This window comes from Stegostoma tigrinum, chromosome 24 (assembly GCF_030684315.1).
Source record: "Stegostoma tigrinum isolate sSteTig4 chromosome 24, sSteTig4.hap1, whole genome shotgun sequence".
Taxonomy (NCBI): domain Eukaryota; kingdom Metazoa; phylum Chordata; class Chondrichthyes; order Orectolobiformes; family Stegostomatidae; genus Stegostoma; species Stegostoma tigrinum.
The window spans coordinates 36,564,113-36,583,360 of NC_081377.1; the positions used below are offsets into that span (position 1 = coordinate 36,564,113).

General features: G+C 43.7%; 1 protein-coding gene across 4 annotated transcripts in view; it reads left to right on the forward strand.

Moving 5' to 3' along the window:
- The window catches only part of luzp1 (leucine zipper protein 1), a 130,337-nt gene that overhangs the window by 94,592 nt on the left and 16,497 nt on the right, over positions 1 to 19,248 (forward strand). For all 4 annotated transcript variants that reach the window (XM_059654350.1, XM_048558355.2, XM_048558352.2 and 1 more), the window contains exon 2: positions 11,818 to 15,038. In XM_059654350.1, coding sequence (XP_059510333.1) covers positions 12,060 to 15,038 — 2,979 coding nt within the window. In that variant the 5' untranslated portion in view covers positions 11,818 to 12,059. The remainder of the gene's footprint in view (positions 1 to 11,817; positions 15,039 to 19,248) is intronic.

Here is a 19,248-nt window from a genome sequence, read left to right on the forward strand (position 1 = left end):
GTTTCGAAACCCCGTGACCAGTCCAAATGTGTGTTCTTCATTCATAAATCCAGTTTTTGATTGCTGGAAAGCTGCTTAGACAGTCAAGGAGGGAATTAATGTGCATCACAGATAAAAAAAATGACATTTACACTGTTCCATCATTTTCAGTAGAATCACTACAGTGCAGTTGGAGGCCATTTGGCCCATTGAGTCTGCACCAAACTTCTGAAGAGTATCCACCCATACCCATAACCCCACATTTCCTATGGCTAATCCACCCACCCTGCACATCCCTGGATACTATGGACAATTTACCATGGCCAATCCACCTTATCTGCACATCTTTGGACTGTGGGAGGAAACCGGAGCACCCGGAGGAAACACTGGGAGAACATGCAAACTCCACACAGCTACCCAAGTCTCTGGCGTTTTGAGGCAACAGTGCTAACCACTGAGCCACTGTGCCGCCCAAATGGGGAGTGACCAACCGTGGGAAATTTGTTTGACTTTTCTTTTGTCCAGTAGATGGATGCTGTCACAGACAGTAGAATTCTAACTGAGACCAGACAAAGCAAGTTTGACATTTTCCTGGCCTTTGTCATGTAATATCTTAAGCCATGCTCACACTAAACCATTGGGGAAACCAATGGAAATCATTAGCAGACGTAAATGCACACAATGCAAAACATAGATCTGGTTTGTCTGTCCTTAAATGTAAATAATATGCAAAAGTGTCTCCATCTTTCGGCAACTGCTCATGTTCAAGTCACTTCTCACATTAGATTTACTCCATACCTGCACAGTCAACTTAGTGTATTCTCACTTTACACCAACATAGACGTTGAAGTTTAAATGCAGTCCTTGAACTTGCTGTTTGCTTCTCTTGACTCTAGTTGGAACTACAAGAATATCATCACTATAGATGATTGTTATAGTACATGCAAATAAATAAGTCTGCATCCTCTATTTACATTTAAACAAGATACATTAAATAAGACTATTTAACATTAACATAAAATAACATCAAAAAAACATTAAATAAGATATGTAAGATAAATAAGATACTTTTAAATATGTTCACATGAATCCAGTGCCCCCAGGAAATTCCTGATGACAGTTGAGGAATTCCAGTTTCAATCTTGTCTCCTGCAAGAAGAACCATTGCATCATGGATTACCAGGATGGAATGCCCTTACTGCTCCAATATATTCCTTATCCTATCAGGTCTATTCAGGTTACAACTGAGCTAAAGGCTCTGCTACAAATCCATGAGTCAGAACCATTCCCTTTTCTGATAAAGAAGTGTCTGGAAATGGAGATGAGCACAGGTCCAGTGGAAATTTTTTGCACCAACATTTGGTACATAGCCCCTGCTTCAAATATGCATGCATTGTCTTTAGCTGTTATTGTGGAGTTGCATTTGTTGAACTTGTTGCAGTTTGGCCGAAACTGAAGTATGATGTTGGATCTCAGCTCCCCTCACCTCACTTCTTTAATAAGTGAAAGCATAATTAGTTAACAAGTTGTTTTAATTTGAATATGAATTTGAGATCACAAATCATTTATTCTTGGCCGTAAACTACAACTTTTAAATGCCAAGTCATAAAACAAAACCCTTCTGGTGTTGATGCTTTCCTGAAATAGGCTATGGGAAGGTTTAAGCAGAACCATACACTTTTCCTCAAATGTTTTAAAATTCGTGGATGTTGCAATGGAAGTTTTTTAATTACTGGAAATGCGTAATGGCATCAACAGCAAGTCTAAGAGTGTCATATTTAAACAGTCTTGAGCATTCAAAATACTACATGAATTAAGAATGCAAGAACCACATATTGTTACATTAAGTTAAAATTTATTGACGTCAATCAACCTTTTAGCTTGAGCCCTTGAACTCTGCAGGATCAGGATAATTTCATCACTGGAACACTAAAGTTATTTGCGCAGGTGTAAACTATTGGCTTATTTTGCTGCAACATCCTCTTAATTAGCATAATATCTACATATTAAGATTAATGCCAGTAATATGATTTGTCAGACTTGACCGCCTGTGGGGTCATGAGCTGTTATTGGCCCCGAGTGAGCTTCTGGATATTGTTCTTCTAAACTTCCATCATAGAGGATGAAGCCAACAGTAGTATGCAGCCAAGGCCAGAATGTGATTTGGCGTGAAATGCAATTCACTTCAGGAATTTTTAACTGCAAGCAACTCCTTTCTGTGAACACAGGCCAGTTGCAGAGATAGTGAAAATAATATCCATTTTGTGACATTGAGGTAGAGATTGCAGTCCTGTCATTATTTGCTGTATTGCTTTACTTCCTCATAATTTACTTATCCATTGCTTTTCCTCTTGTTGTGATGACGATTTAATTTCCACAGTAATTATCACATGCAAGCTGTTTCAGTTAAGGTCTCAATGCAATTTCTTTGTTTGTCTCTTTTCTCTAACCACTCCTAAACCGTACCAGTAAGGATGGACACAAATTGTGTTCTTCTGCAGGTACTTTAGAAGACGTAAGGAAAAGGATTTACCTTGGTTTCACTCGCCCAAGAAATATCTTGTTTAACGTTAATCGCATTTGTGGCAGTGTGGGCAAGAATTTGAGTCTTTCCAACAAGATATTACCATTGCTACACCAGGTGGCTTCATACTCAAGTATTCCTGGTGTGCACTTATTAAATATTCCCCTATCACACAGCAAAGTTTAAACTTGGCATCTCGTGTTTTTGGAAAGCTGCAAAAGACAAATGGAACAAACTGTTTGGAAGGGCCAGAACGGCAGCAAGTCTACAAACAGTTGACTTGCATCCCAGGTCCCAGGTTGGTGAGGGTTAATCTTGTGCTCTGAGTTTCCAGGCCTCTGTTAAAAAAAAGGCCTTTTGCTCGTTAAAAGGCAAAGCAGAACAATTGCATATCATATTTGTGAATTTGTTTCAGTACTTTCTGTGCTGTTTTGTTCTGCCAGTTATTTGCACATGCTTCTGAGACACAAGGATCTAACTTCATTCCCTATATCTGTGGCTTAAGTGTTAAAATCAAGACTGATAAGTCAGTAGGGTACTTAGAGTGTGCTGCACTCTCACGTGAGTCATTAATTGACACCCCATCTGCCACCTTAAGTGAATGTAACAAATCCCCTGGCACTTCAAGAGCAGGGGAGTTCTGCCCAGCGCCCTGACCAATGTTTGTCTCTCAATCAACTTTGCAAACAAAAATATCAGGCCGTAATCATATTGCTGTTTGTGGTCTAAATTTTAATAAATTGGAGCTGAATTTGATAATGACACAAAGGAAAGCAAGTTTCAAAAATATCACAGGGTTGACAAAAGGATTTGGATAGTGAGTGGGCAGAAAAACTGACAGATGCAGTGTGATGTGAGAAAATGCGAATCTATCCATTTTGGCAGGAAGAACAGAGTAACAACACATTATTTAAATAGAGAGACTGCAGAATTCAAAGGAATCTGGGTGCCCTGAATCGTACTAAGATAGAATGAATCACAATAAGGTAGAATGCAGGTAACAGCAAGTAATTAACAAGGCAAGTTGAAGGCAGCAATTATTGCAAGTACAAAAGTAAGGAAGTGTTACAGGGCTTCAGTGAGACTGCATCTGAAGTAGTGCATACAGTTTTGGCCTGCTTTCTTAGGAAAGGCTATAATTGAATTAAAAGCTGCTCAGGGAAGGTTCACCTACTGATTCCTAGCATTGAGTGAGTTGGCCTAATGAGGAAAGGTTGAGCTGATTGGGCCTGTAACCTTTGGAATTTAGAAGAATTTGGGGTAATCTTATTGAAAAATATATGATTCAGAAGAGACTTGAAAAGGTAGATACGGAACAAGTGTTTTCTATCATGGGAGAGACTGGAAATAGGGACAATGTTTAAAAAAAAGGACATCACTCATTTAAGACTGAGTTGAAGGAAAAGCATTTTCTTGGAGGCCCATGAAGCCTCTTCCTGGCGTTCAGTGGAGGCTGGCTTGTTGAATATATTCAAAGCTGAGAGGTTGATCGGCGAGAGGGTTGAGGGTTATTGAGGACAGACAGGAAAGTGGGGCTCAGGCCACAATCAGATCTGCAATTGAGTGACGGAGCAGGTTCAAGGGGCCTACACCTGCTCCTGCTTTGTGTGTTTTTGCGCCTGTTTCTGCCATGTTCCCAATATTACAACAATGACTATACTTTGAAAGCACCCCATTAACTCTGAAACACTTTTGAGACAGTCTGTGATGGTGGAAACTGCGAAACAAATGCAAATCTTTTTTGGGGGGATCTTGAGAAGATGTTAGAGTGTGGTCTCAATTCTAACATTCCAGAACAAATTAAGTACTGATTAAGGTGAAATTGTGCATATTATTTGGCTGTTGATCAATTATTAATGTACAAGACTGAGCAGTTCAGCTGGAAAACTGCTTGGATCACTTGAACATATTTCAAATTATAAGTGAGCGTAAAACAGTCATGGCCAAAGTGGAGTGGGCTTTGGAAATTTCTGGCTGCCAAGAAATCTTCCCTGTGAACTTGTGCCAGTTGTAGAGATCGTGGAAATGCTATCCATAATTTGTGAAAATTACATAAGAATTTGACCTTAGTTGGCATTCTTGATACCCAAACTGCCAGATATCTTGACACACATAAATCCACGGTTACCCATACCCCATTGCCATTTCCCTGGAGACTCCCAAACCCTGCTGCGTTCCCATAGCAATGCTCTGACTAGTCAGAGCCGAGTTGTCTCCTCCGAAGTCAGTCAATTAGCATCAAAGATTGGCAGTTAACAGCCCCTGCTTCACCTCAGTACCAAATCATGGCCCAATCAAACAACACAGTCTTCGCATGCCGCATAAATTGATATTCCTTTTCCTTATTCAGCTTCTTACACATTAGTTCTGACAGGTGCAGGTCAAAAAGCTTCAATTTTGTGCTTCTTTTTAGCAAGGTTTAAATTCTGTGTGACCAAGCAATTACCTTTCACTCTTATTTGGCTTTCTGAATTATCAGAAGCTAAAAAATTTGGAGGACAACTGAGAAAAGATAGGGGAGTGGAACTAGTTGAGTCACACTGACAGAAAGCTATCATGGAGAGGAAGGGCAGAATGGCCTCCTTCTACACTGTAGCAATTTTGTGATTCACTGACCCTCAGTACCTGACATTGAGCAAAGCTCTGTAGAGTTTTTGAGTTGACACACTATTAAGCATGCTCTGGTGACAAATTGCCAAGAAACATTTCAATCTTCTAGCCTTTGGAGTGAATGTTCTGTATAAATAATAACTGCAAGAAAAAAATAGTGATACGGTTTGGAGCACTGTGATGTCATTTGAAGTGGAAACCATCTATTTAATGATGGATAATTGACTCAGAGCTTGAAGCCTAAATCCAACTTGCCACCAACTCTTGTTCTGTCCAGTCCAGCAGCACATTTGAGTTTAAAACTCATCTTCTTGTTTTTAAGTCCCTGTACCTCCAACAACTCAATGAGATCTTTGTGCTTCTGCAACTCTGGCATCCTCTTCTTCTCAGATTTCAATCACTCCACAATTGTCGGCTGAGTCTTCAGCTGACTAGGTCCTGCCCTCTGAATTCCCTGTCTAAACCTTATGACTTCTCTCTCATCTCCTTATTAGCTTGCGGTTACCTCTGCCTATTAATAATCCTTTGTGTGGCTTGTTATCAGATCTCTGATAATGCTTCTGTGAAGTGGCTTGGGAAGTTTTGCAATGCTGAAGTTGCTGCAAAAGTGCAGCACAGTCAGAGGAATGGGTACAAAGCAAAGAGCATAGAAGACTCAACCATTCCTTGCAGAATTTAGAGTCCTAGTGCTCACCTCAACTCACAAGGTAACTTGTTCATTTAGAAATAACATGGTGTAGAGCTGGAGGAACACAGCAGGCCAGGCAGCATCAGAGGAGCAGGAAAGCTCACGTTTCGGGTCTTCATTTCTGAAGAAGGGTCTAGGCCTGAAACGTCAGCTTTCCTGCTCCTCTGATGCTCCTTGACCTGCTGTGTTCTTCCAGCTCTACACCTTGTTATGTCAGATTCTCCAGCATCAGCACTTGCTACTATCTCTGAGTTGTTCATTTAGAAGCCTCTCATGCTGGAACCCGTCTGGCTATGTTTGATATTTACAACAGCTCTGATCTGATGGAAAGAGCTATTGTTCCCACATCCAAACCCCTGAGGCTCTTTGATTTAATTGGAGCCCAACCTGCATATTTTAGGTTGCCCTGGCTTGGAGTGAGGATTCTTCTTGGCTGAACTTTCAAAGTGCAGTCACCCCGGCACAGGGCAGGACCAGTGTGGCCGGGTCCCCTCTCTATTTTAACCACTTCAGAAATGAAATGGAGGCACTGTTGGAAGTTAAAATCAAGCCCACTACTTCAGAAGTTAAGGCATGAAATCCCTGGGAGCCTTATCAGCATTTGGCAAAGATTCTCCATCTTCAGGTCCGTTTTTTAACCTATAGGTTTGGCGTCCTCAGCCACGGCTTGTTCTGAATGTAACTTCTTCCCTACTGTCATCATTTGGTGGCTTTAGATCTCAATGTCAACAAAATAAAATGAAATGATAAAGACGTTTGCACAAACATTTTCAGATGAAATTTGTCTGAGGTGGTAACTGTTTTTTTTGTTGTTGATGGACTGCCAAAGTATCTTCAACAGTTGAATGCATGGAGGTGTGGGAGGCAGCAAAGATGGAATATTGTTGAAGATTTGTTGTGAAGAGGGTTGGGGTGAAGGATTAAATCAGACAGGAGAAAGGCAGGACAGCACAGTGCCCCTTCCCACCTTCATCCTGATCGCATTTGTGGCAGGAAGGCTTATGGACCATCACCCCGTCCCTGTCACCAATTCAGGCCTCTTAAATTGTCAATAGGTGCCCCACCAGTATTAACCCTCACTCTCCACAATGTGGCCAACTTTAAATGCCTTCATAAATAGTTGAGCAAGCCACTCATTTTTTTTATTACCATATGGACTGTAGCCTCTAAGAAGGCAGGTCACTACCACCTTCTCAAGGGTAATTAGGAATGGGTAATAAGTTCTGACTTACACAGTCAGTTGCAAATGAGTGGCCTATTGCCTATTGTCGGACTCCTCAATGCCAAATTGGGCAGCCCTAAATCAGGTCTCGTCCTCATTATAAATTCTTCAAGCATTGACTCTCATCAGCTGGATAGAACAAATGACCTGAAAATTTTCTTTAAAATAGCTGACAGTCCATGAGGCTGAGGCACCTCACTTATAATGAGCCCCAATTTCAGGCCTTTCTGTTGGAACACGCCAAATTTCAGACTCAAAATTCAGATGTAAAGCAATTTCCCACCAGCTGATTCCGATCTGCTCCGAGTCTCCATTCGTGCTAGTCACCAATGAGTGAAAGATCGTTCTTCTCCAACACAGAAGGCATTACAATAAGGTTCAATCCCAGTTTTTCTCCAATATCCTCATTCCTGAATTGGTTCAGCCTGCTTCCCATCCAGCCACACCTGACGAAAAGTGGGCCTGCCAGAAGGGAGTGTTGAAAATGCCTTCTTCAAAGCTTGCACTGGATTTGTGAGGGGTTTCCAGTATAATTTCCTCAGCAAGGTTACTGGGCAACAGTTACAGGGGAGATTTCACTCCCGAACCTAGGTGGGGGGGGGGGGGTTTGGGGGGGGGGGGTTTGGGGTGGGTGTGGTACGGAGGTGGTGGTTGGTGATGGTGGTGGAGGGGAATGATTTTACCCTTCACGTGCCACTTTACCATGTAATCAATTACACAAAAATCATGGCATTCCTGGGATAACCCAACACCTTTACTGAATGACAAATCCAAGCTCCACTATGTCGGACCTATTTGGCCTCATTTACCTTGATGATTGGTGCCAGGTAAACATAACAAGCAATTCGCTGATCAACTTGTTGACTTGCCGTGTTAGGCTCTGAACCTCGTAAGTGCTCAGTGTAAATTGGTGAAAGAATGTAAGGGTCGGATTGACACTGACACTTCCCATCCCCTTCTCAAAAGATATCCCAAATTTGGATTGATCTGACAATGTTCATCCCTAATTCCTGGTTAAATGGTTCCTGGCTGGTGGCCAACACTCAAACCCAACTGCTTTGATTCCAGTTAGGTCACCCCCCTCTCTCCCAGACTGAAATTGGTTTTCCCCCATCCTCGCTCTCTGATCCAGCAGTGAGTCCTCAGTACGATGACATGCAGTAGTCATCGTTTCAATCTATTTTCGTTTGATTCGCCCGTAGATGTGGCTGGGTCAGCATTTGTTGCCTATGCTGATTGCCCTTGAGTAGCTGGTGGTGAGCTGCCTTTCTGACTGCACTCCATGTGCTGGGTATCCACAGCACTTAAAGGAAGGGAGTGCCACAGTTTTAGCCCATTGACACTGAAAAAACAACAACATACATCCGAGTCAGCAGACTGTATGGATTGTGAGGGGTGGTGTTGGGTATTGGGGATAGGCTGGGGGTGAAGCAGTAGGTTGTAGTATTCCCATATCTGCCTAGGTGGTCGAAGTTGTGGATTTGGACAGTTAATTTACTGACGGCCTGTGCTGTTGTATGAAGGAAAAATGCAGTCATACAAGAAACAGCCCCTTCAGTCCAACTCGTCAATGTCAACCAGGTTTCCTAAATGAAATAACCCCATTTGCCTGTATTTGGCCCTTATCCCTTTAAACCTTTCCTGTTCATGTACCTTTCTAAATGTGACCAATACAGGCAAGCGTGCCAAATGCCTGCTTCACCACTCAGTTCCTTGAAAGCAAGTTTCAGGTAGACAATGTACCTAAACCTATATTAATAACAGAAGAGAAGAATAGTAAAAGCAAACTCAAAGACAAGAATATGTATGAAGTGTTTCTGTCTGACAGGTCCTGACATTCTCTATGGATGCAGCAAAATTGGCATTGGGCACCAGTAAGTGATGATTTGGAGTCATGACAAACAGTGGATTCACAGGAACTGCATTTTGTCCCAGGTCAATAATATGAGGGTTGTGGCTCTTCATATGGTATAAATTACAGAGCTAAGATCTCTGGCCTTGGGCAGGAGAATGGACTCTTTAATGTTTAAATAATTTTAAGTACCAGCCGTGATATAGTTGCGTTTTCAGCAATAAATGATTAGATCGTCATCATTCACATTGACTTGGAAATTCATTGAAGAATAATAAGGACAGGTTTCCCCCCCAGTGTCACAGGGGATTGGTTCTCTTGGGCTTAAATGTGAATTTTGATAAGAGGAGGTGCGGCAGCAATCTATTTGTTTTCTCAGATTCAAATCTGATTTTCCTTCTAGAAAGATATTCGGTGAGTAATAGTCAGGGCGCGTCTGAGGAGATCACCTTGTATTAGAAAGGAGTGGCGCTGATTTTCGCGGGAAAGACTGATTAACAAAGCAAAGAATCACATACAGAGCCATAAAATACCGGCTGCCTAGGTCTGCAATTCATTACCGCTCGACTCAGCGGCTCAAAAGAAGTGGGTAATCAGTTTACTGAGCACAAAGTGATCAATGAAACCGCAAAGGAACAAAGCTCAGCAAGGCATTGGAACTTCAGGTATGATATCTTTTAAAATGTACTGACTGTTTCAGGGCTCACCAGAGCAGCAGGAGGCCTAGGAAGGATCAGATTCTGCACTTTAAGATAGGAAGTGATTTTAAAGTATTAGCTACAAAGTCCTACTGGTTACTGCTCAGTGGCTGCTGTAGGGAACAGTGAACGAACAGTGGGCAAGGCAATGCCAAATTGCACTTGAGTTTAAAGATGTTCTTTGAAATTTACTTTCACTGGAGTCAAGAGCAAGCAAGTGCTTTTTCACTTTGGCCCCAGCACTCAGCATCAAAACCGTTTCTAATGTTGCCCCTCTGGCAAACAACTTTATGGTTGAGACTAACATACAGCAATTGGTATAATGATCCAGATAGCCTCATTTTACAATGATGTTTAAAAATAGGATGCACTTCAACAAAATGTGCCCCTAGCTTTGCTTAACTTTTGTCTATCATTGTTTACTTCTGTTGGATTTAAACAGTCAGGTGAAGTGGGCTACCGCAAAATATATACTAAACCAGAAAATTTTACAAATGACACAGACCGGTCATCATCACATCTATTTATTATTGATCATTTATGTGTATTTCTCTCCAATTAACAGCATAAATCCTGTTCAGTGTCAAATCTAATGCTGTTTCCTCAGAAGCATTGAAAGATGCTTGTTGGGTGATTCAGTAAATAGGAAAGCAAATCTTTTGGCTCGTTCACCCAGTTTAATGGGATAGTAATCATCCCTGAGCTAACTGGAAGGTGGCTAAGTGAAATAGGTTTCTAACCAATTCCCCATTGGTGAGAAAGTGCCCACCAATTGAGCACAAGCTGTCAAACGGTCCAGCAGACTCAGAGCTACAAGGACGGCTGCTGCAGGAAATTGGAAACATCCTGCAGATGTTGTTGAGGAATTAGGTTGAGGTACAATGTTGCAGTGGAGTGAAAGGATTTCGAATGTACATCACGCTGCTCAATTAAGCTGCAAAAGAAGGAGATGGATATTTGAAAACTTCTGAACAGAGAGACATGTCGCTGAAGTATTATTCGTCATTTATTGGGACACATGCAAGAAAGCTAAATTTGGAACCATCGCAACAGTTTATACTTGCAAGACAAATGGGTGCTAATTGCTTGGCGCTTCAACTATGATCGGATCCCCTATTTCCCAGTGTTTTCTCCATAGAAATGCCTCAGCCAATCACAAATAATTGCTGCGATCTTTTGAAATTTGGCATTCTTGTGTTTGTCCTGATGAATACGAGGCAATGTGTTTCTCTGTTCAGCAAGTCTCAAATTGGATATTTGACATTCTGAAACGCAGCAGTTGTTCTCAGTACGCCAAAGCCACAATGGGCCAGATTTACTGCTGTCAAATGCTATTCAATAATGTATAATGCTATGTATCTGGATTAACACCAGGAGGGAAATGGTTAAGGTTCAGTTGCGATGCCCTCTGTGCCAGGTCACACAGGAATTGGGGCATTGTAAGCAAGATACTAGAGGGCTGCATCAGCCATGGTAGTTAGTGATACCTTTACTTCTGAGCCAGAAGGTTGCGATTTAATTCCTGAGATTTAAGTGCAGAAACTTTGGTCGACTCTTGAGTGTTGTACTGTCAGAGGTACTGTCTTTCAGCTGAAACTCTGCCCCATTAGGTCCAATTAAAAGAGCTCATGAATTTTTGAGGAAGCTCAGAGGAAATTTCCCCAAAGTGTTGGCCAAGGTCTATCCCTCAACCCAAAACATTGAAACACATGATGCAGCCGTGATCCCATTTGCTATTTATTATGGCAGCTTGCTGTGCACACATTGGTTTCCAACGTCACAGCAGCGGTTACACTTCAGAGATGACATCAGTGGCTGTAAGGCATGATGGGATAGCCTAAGGTTGTGAAAGGTGCTATGTAAATGCATGTTTGTTCTTCTTTCATTATTCTGTACCATACCAAAAGCCCAGCGAGCAGGAGGGGGACAGTACTGGTTCATTGTGGTCTCATCTTTTGAAACTAACAATGATACACTCGCTGAAAATTTGCTTCCAACCAGTTGGTGTAACTTTGGCAGATATTGCGTTTACTGATGTATCCGGGATTTCTGTTGGATTTTCAGTATCCGATCAGGAAAATCCCAGAGGCTGTTCACAATCACCAGCTATTCGCAAAGGCTGCCTAATGACTCTGTGCGCGAGGATATGCCTGACTGAGATAATTACAGTGAGCGCTTGTTAATTAAAACCCTGAAAACCATCTTGGCAAGATCTCTCAAGCTTCTTCTCTCTTCTCCTAACAGGTTAAAATGTTTTTGAATCTGAAAAGAGCGTTTCAGATGCAAAGGAAAAGGGGATTTTCGTCGAACTGAAAATTTGCGTTTCAGGATATTTTGGGATTGGAGGAAGAAGGTTTGGCCACAGGAAGGGGCAGTGCATAAATGCTCAAGAGAAGGAGGAAGAGTCCAAATAAAAAAGATAAATCCTTCCCGCTCCCAACCCCCTCCCCCATCCCTTGATCTTGGATTTCAGCAAGGGAGTGGCGATGACCGACACTATGAGCCTCAAAGAGACTTCAAACCGGCATTTGCGGCTAAAGCTAACCAGCTTGGGCCGCCGTGTGGATGAGCTGGAGGAGGCTACAAGAAATCTGCACCGAACAGAGGATGAGTTAATGGACTTGCAGGACAAAGTGATCCAAGCCGAAGGCAGCAGCAGCAGCCTCCTGACTGAGGTGGACAACCTACGCAAGAGGGTACTCACCATCGAGGGGAAGGATGAGGAGGTCAGGAAGGCCGAAGACATGTGCAGGACCTTGAAAGAAAAACTGGAGGCTGAAGTCAAGCTGAGCCAAGAGCTCAAGGCCGAGATTGAGGAGCTGCAGGACAGGATGGGGGAGCTGGAGAAATTGGAAGAAGCCTTTAACAAGAGTAAATCGGACTGCACTCAACTGTGCCTGAGCTTGAATGAAGAGAAGAACCTCACCAGGAAACTGATCACTGAACTGGAGGTCCTCCGAGCCAGAGTGAAGGACCTGGAGTCCACAGAGGGTCGGCTCGATAAGTCGGAGAAAAGTATCATCGAAGAGCTGGAGAAACTAAAATCTCTGACCGTTGTTTTAGCGGAGGAGAGGAAGACCATGAATGAAACACTGAAGCAAAAGGAACAAGTTATCCAGGACCTTACAAAGAAACTAGAACAAAATAACAAGATAAATGAGACAGATCAAAGTTGGAACTCCTCAAATCTCAGGACAAATGTCAGTGAGAAGACATATAACTATTCTGGGGACAGAGGTGATCTCAGGATTGAGGACGACTTGTCCTCAGGCCTGTCTCCCAAAGGCAGTCTAGCAAAGAAAAGTTTAGACTTTCTAAATACAACACATAATGTTGGACTCAGAAACAAAGGAGACCATGAACGTCAGGAAGACAACAAAATTAAGGATCTCACTCAGGAAATCGAAAGGCTGAAGAAACGTCTGAAGCTTCTGGAGATGGTAGAGGAAGACCTGAAGAAAACAGAAGCCAAACACAATGAGTTGCAAGAGAGGTTTCTAAATGAGCAAAGCAAAACCAAAATGCTAGCTGATCAGATTGAGGAGATGAAATTGCAAATGACGAGGAGCAAGGCCGTGGAAAATGGAGAGAGTGCGCACCAGGAGATTCGTTACAGGTCTCGACAGGACAAAACAAAATGCAAAAGTGTAGCTGCAGCCGAGCCACAGGTCCTGAAAGAGAAGACACATGAGGTGTTGTATCAGCCACGGTCACAGAGGGAGAAGGTGCGAAACAGAGACTTGTTGCTGGATGATGACAGCACAGGGAAAAGTTACAGACGTCCCCTCAGTCCCAGCGTGAGACGAAGATTTCAACGGCCCTCTTCAAACCCAAGAACAGCTTCCAATGAAAAGAAGTCCGAGGATAAATCTTTAACGCACAGCTACATCTCCGCACAGAAAGATCAGGACCTGCAGCCAGAGAAGCTTAAGAAAACGAGGGAACCCCCATCAGTGCTCAGTCGCTATCCTCCAGCAGCTAATGAATCCAGTGTGAAGAGACCCTGGAACACTCAAAGTAAACAGAGTGAAAATGGACCAAAGAGCAAAGCAGATACAGTGCCTAGGGACTATATTGACTTGCAACAATCGTCCATACTGTCTGATAAACAGAGAAAAGCTGTCAGCTATTTACACAACTCTGAAAATGAGAATTCAGCAGCAAAAGATGAGGTGAATGATTCTGGTGAGGACTCATCATCCACGAGTACTACTGCTAGCCTTTTGAATGGAATGTTTCCCTCTTACAGGAATCACACAGCTTCACCAACGTCCAGTAGCGAGTTGAAGGATGCAGACCTGCTCGAAGGGGAAGTGCCAATGAGCACCAATAGTGAGCTGACTGCTGTAAAGTCTGCTGAAAGGCTGCCAATACACGAGGATCCAGAAACTACGACAGAAGTCCTGCCTGTGACAACGAGACCGCGCAGGTCAAGGTACTTCCATTCAGCAAAATCCCAGGACATGGACAACACGGACGTGAGGTGTAACACAGAGAGACAGCCGCTCTGCTATAAACCCACTGAAACCATCGCCTCTGAAGATGTGGCTGCAAACCAAAAGCCAGGCCTGGAGCTGAAGAGGATTTGTAGCCCGAGAGAGGGCCTAAGGTCTAAAGCAATTATAAAACCTGCTATAATTGCCATTGACAAAAAGGAAATAATGACAACTGGGGCAGAGCCAGTCGATGAAGAGCATGGGCTCTCACCCAAAACTGTGCCAAATAAAGTGACCAGTAGCATCACTATACCCCCATCGAGTTTATCCTCTCAAAGGATCAACAGTACTGTGATACCAAAGGAAAAGCACACTTCCACAAGCAATATTACAATCAGTTCAAGTGAGACAACTTTACAGAGGAGCAATATTAGTATTCCCTATGAAATATCAATCCGTAGGAGTGATATTACAATGAAGCCATCGGAATCAGACAGCTCTGATGAAGATGAGACTGAATCAGGGGCTGAGGTGTTGGTGAGCAGCAGTATTACAATCAAATCTCCCAGGTATGAAGAAGGCGACAGTGGTGTAGCTCCCTACGAAGCGAGGAGGAGGAGTCGTGTTGCTAACCAGGCCGAAACGGAGACCAGAAGTCTCCCAGTGGATCCACCAGAGAGGGCTTCGTGGAGGAAGAGCCGGAGTGGGGCCCAGGTGGAACCCACTTGCTATGGCACTGATCTTGGCACGGATTTCTCCCGAGTGACTGTAAGGAAGGCGAGCCGTGCCCTCGCTGCCAGTGACGTGGCTGAACCGAGTGGTAGCTCCAGGGGAGCCTTAACTGACGGGTACACGAGGAGGGTAAATAACTTTTCCAACTCTTCAGACTCAGTGGAAGTTAAAAGTAGCCTCACGTCAGACACGGGTCCTCACCGGAGCTACTATGGCACTGCGGAAAATCTCCTCCGAAGGAAGCAGAATGCCACCGTCGCGTCCAAAGTAGCAGATTGGAATAACACCTGTTCACTGGTGAGTCCCAGTTACAAAGCGTACCCTGAGCCACTCCTTTACAATGGGTCCTACGTCAATGAATTTAGACGGATTAGAGGTAATCTCACTGAACATAGATAATTCCTTGGAGATTTGAGAATGGCCATATTGAGAGAAGATGTTACCCCCTTTCTGAGGGATTAAAATAGCAAAGAGGCTGGAGGACATAGTCTCAGAATTGACAGGGTGGGTGAGGAGGGGCCTGAGCTGTTTAGGACTGATCCAAACAGCAATTTCTTCACTCAAAGGCCCGCGAATGTTTAGAAGCCTCTGCCCAAACAACTATAGATGCTCAGCCACTGAGTAGTCACTGAGAGCTCAGTTGATGATCAAGTACTTGGTGTCACTTGCAAGGCTCAGACCAGGTTGTGGGATGTGAACTGTAGGCTAGTTTATCTAACCAGTGCAGACACAATGGGCTGAATGGCCTCTTTCTGTCCTGGAACTGTTTTCTGTGGCTCTAATCAAGGGATTGGAATGGTGCGTCAACTTTCAAATTTGTGCCTGACTCCTGGAGCGTGACTTGAATCCAGTACTTCGGGATGTGGGAACATGCATGTTACCTGCTGAGCCAAGGCTTAACACCAGTAAATACTGGCTAAATAATTCACAGGCCTGGAAGATTTGGAAAGCAAGGAGATAGGAGTTGTGATCCTAGTATGGCAATTTGTGAATTTAAATTTGGTCTGAAAGATCTGGAGGTAGAAAAGGTGGCCTCTGTATAAGTTACTATGAAGCATAATGAACTATCGATTAAAAAATCAGCAGATTGTTTAGGAAGTAAACCTGCCCTCCTTATCCAGCGTATATGTGACTGCAGTACCTCTATCACCATAACAATTAGGATGGGACAGGGTCAACATAGGAAAGATCTTCCCATTGACCAGGGAGTCCAGAACCTGGGGCCTATAAATACAGGGTCCGTTATTTAGGACTGAGATGAAGAGAAATATCTTTACCCAGAGAATGGCGAGTCTGTAGAATTCTCTACGACGCAAATCAGTTGCAGACAAAACATTGAATGTTTTCACGAAGAGTTGGATAGCATTCTAAGGGCTAAGAGCATCAAAGGGAGAAAGTGGGAACGGGACACTGAGTTGGTTGATCAGCCATGATCATATTGAATGGCCTCCTCTCTGCTGCAAATTTTTGTTTTAATCCATTGTGATCAGCACTTAACTGAAACGGTGTAGCAAGCTCCTTAGCTCAAGAACCACCTCCATGTTAGAGTCACAGAGACGTACAGCACAGAAAAGGGCCCTTTGGCCGAACATGTCTGTGCCGATCTAAAACAACCACCTAAATATTCCAAGAGACAAAAAACAGCAGATACTGGAATCCAAAGCAGCCAAACAGGAGGCTGGAATAACACAACAAACAAGGCAGCATCTGGAGGAAAGGAGCAGTCACTGTTTTGTGTATTACCTTTCTTCAGGACTGGATATGGGGTTAGGGGGAGCTACAGGCAAATTGGGACAGAGTGGGTTGTGGAACATTGGTGATAGGTGGGCACCAGTCGTAGGTACGGCCTGGTTAGTCAATGGGAGGGATGAATCCGATTGGCAGCTGGAAGGGAGGGTCAGAAGGAAGAATGGAAGGGAGGAGTTGGGGCTGGAAAGGGTGCTGGGCGATGGGTGGGAAGGTCATTTTAAATGAGAGAACTCAATGTTGAGTCCTGTGGGCTGGGCCTAGGTAGAAGATAAGGTGTAGTTCCTCAAATTTGCGTTCTGAATCACAGAGATATAGGTGGAGGCCGAGGACGGACATGTCAGAGGAGGGGAGTACGGAGGGTTGGGGGTGGTTGGGTGGTGCTACTTGAAATGGGTGATATTAGGCCAGCTGAGGATGCTTGGTGAAACAATCACCTCATCTTCATTTGATCTCACCGGTACAGAGAAGACCATCAGTGAGACCAAACGTTGACTAGGTGACTGTTTCACCGAGCATCTCCGCCTGGCCCATAGCGACCACCCCATCCTTCCGGTCACCACCCATTTCAACTCGCTGTCCTACTCCCGCTATGACATGTCCGTCCTCACCCTCCTCCAGTGTCACAACGACTCAGAATGTAAACTTGAAGAACACCACCCTACCTTCTGCCTGGGCACCCTACAGCCCGGAGAGGTCAACATTGAGTTCTTCCATTTCAAATAACCTTCCCACCCATCCCCCGGCTCCCTTTCCAGCCCCACCTCCTCCTTTCCATTCCACCTTCTGACCATCCCTTCCAGCCACCAACCAGATTCATCCCTCCCATGGACCAAACAGGTCGTACCTAACACCAGTGTCCACCTATCACCACTGTTCCACTACTCCCCTCTCCCCTACCTTAATCTGCAGCTCCCCCTCCCCCCACATCTATTCCTGAAGAAGGGTAATACCCAAAACATTGACTTCTCCTTTCCTCCTGACTTGCCATGTTCTTCCAGCCTCCTGTTGTCTAACTAACTATTCTACCTAACAAGTCTAATCCTGTTTTCCAGCACTTAGCCCATAGCCTTGTATGCCTTGGCATCACAAGTACACATCTAAACACTTCTTCAATGTTTAGAAGGTTTCTGTGACTCCACCCCCTTACAGGCAATGAACCTGCAGAATCCCAGCAGTCTCTGGGTGAAAATGTTTTTTCTCACATCTACTCCAAACCTCCTTAAATCTATGCCCCCTGGTTATTGATCCCTCCATTAAGGGGGAAGGCTTCTTCCTGTCTACCCTAGCTATGGCCCTCAGAATGTTATACATGTCCCTGCTCAATTTCCCCTGCTCTAACGAGAACAACCCCAGTCTGCCCAATCTCTCTTCAGAACTGAAACTCACCAGCCCAGGCAACATCCTGGTAAACCTCCTCTGCACCTAAAACCTCAGTGGCAAAACAGTTCCTTTCATTACAGCCTTGATTTAATTGTTGGCATATTGTCTTAATTTTTCAAAAAATTACTTCTATGTAACAGTTCCTTTGGCTCTTTACTTCTGAAGTAGAGCTAAGCAGCTGTCACATTATCTACTGGCTTAGGTCATTCAAGTTAGAAGATGGAGGGTCCAAACTCCCCCTTTTGGGAGCTCCATTCAAAATCCAATGCTCATGAACAGGATTAGTGAGGGGTTGCTGCAGTTTGCATGAGACCCCTAACCAAGTAAAAGAGGCCAGAAACCAATTCAGGAAAGCTGCAACACATAAGAGGCTGGGTCGTCTCCTTCGCTCATGAGATGTTAGTGCCTTTGGTGGACTCAGCATGCCCTGTCTTTGAGGGAAATGCTGGGGAACTTTCTTTCTAACAACTGAATGGCTTTCTGGGGCCATTTCAGCAGATAGCTAAGAGTGAGCAATATTGTGCCTATTGAGTCATATATGGGCCAGACTGGGTAAGGCTGACAGATTTCCTTTTTGAAAAGACCATAACAAACCAGATGACCAAGACAACAATTTCTTTGTTTCACTTAATTAACTGCATTCAAATGTGACCAGCTCCAGTGGGCGGCTTATTGAATACATGCGGCCTAATCATTAGTCCATTCATTTAGCATACTCATGCAGCAACTTAAACACTATGAAGGTAGGGTCGCTAAAAGGCATTAAAGTGTTTGATCAGCTATGAATGGTGTAACCAGCTGATCTGGCTGACTGGCCTACTCCTGTTCCTATGTCCCTACGCTATAATTGCCAATGAGTTTGTGGTCTCTTATTACCATAATGACAAGTTCCAGATTTCCAGCTGAGCCATTAAGCAGCCAACATGAGGTTCCCCAACAGGAAAACAAGAAGGAGAAACAATGTCAGCAGCGGGTAATCTGGTTATGTCTCTCTTGTCCACCTCCTGGAGGCGAGATGTGGAACATCTCTCAAAGAATCATTGAAAGCTTCCTTCTGGGGAAAGATGCACAAATTTCAACTTTTTTTTAAACAATCTGAACGTATTTTAATTTCCAACAAGTGTGTAAAAATATTATTTAGTCTATTCAATGTGGTTGTCATTGACCAGGTCAGCATTTGTTGTCCATCCAAATTACCTTTGAACTGAGTGGCATTTCTGAGGGCAGTTAGGAACAAGCAACATTGCAGTGGGTCTTCAGTCACACATAGGCCAGACCGGGTAAAGATGGAGAGATTTGCTTCCCTACAGAGAATTGGTGAACCAGATGGTTTTTAGAAAACAATTAGTGGTGGTTGTCATGGTCTCTGTTGCTGAGT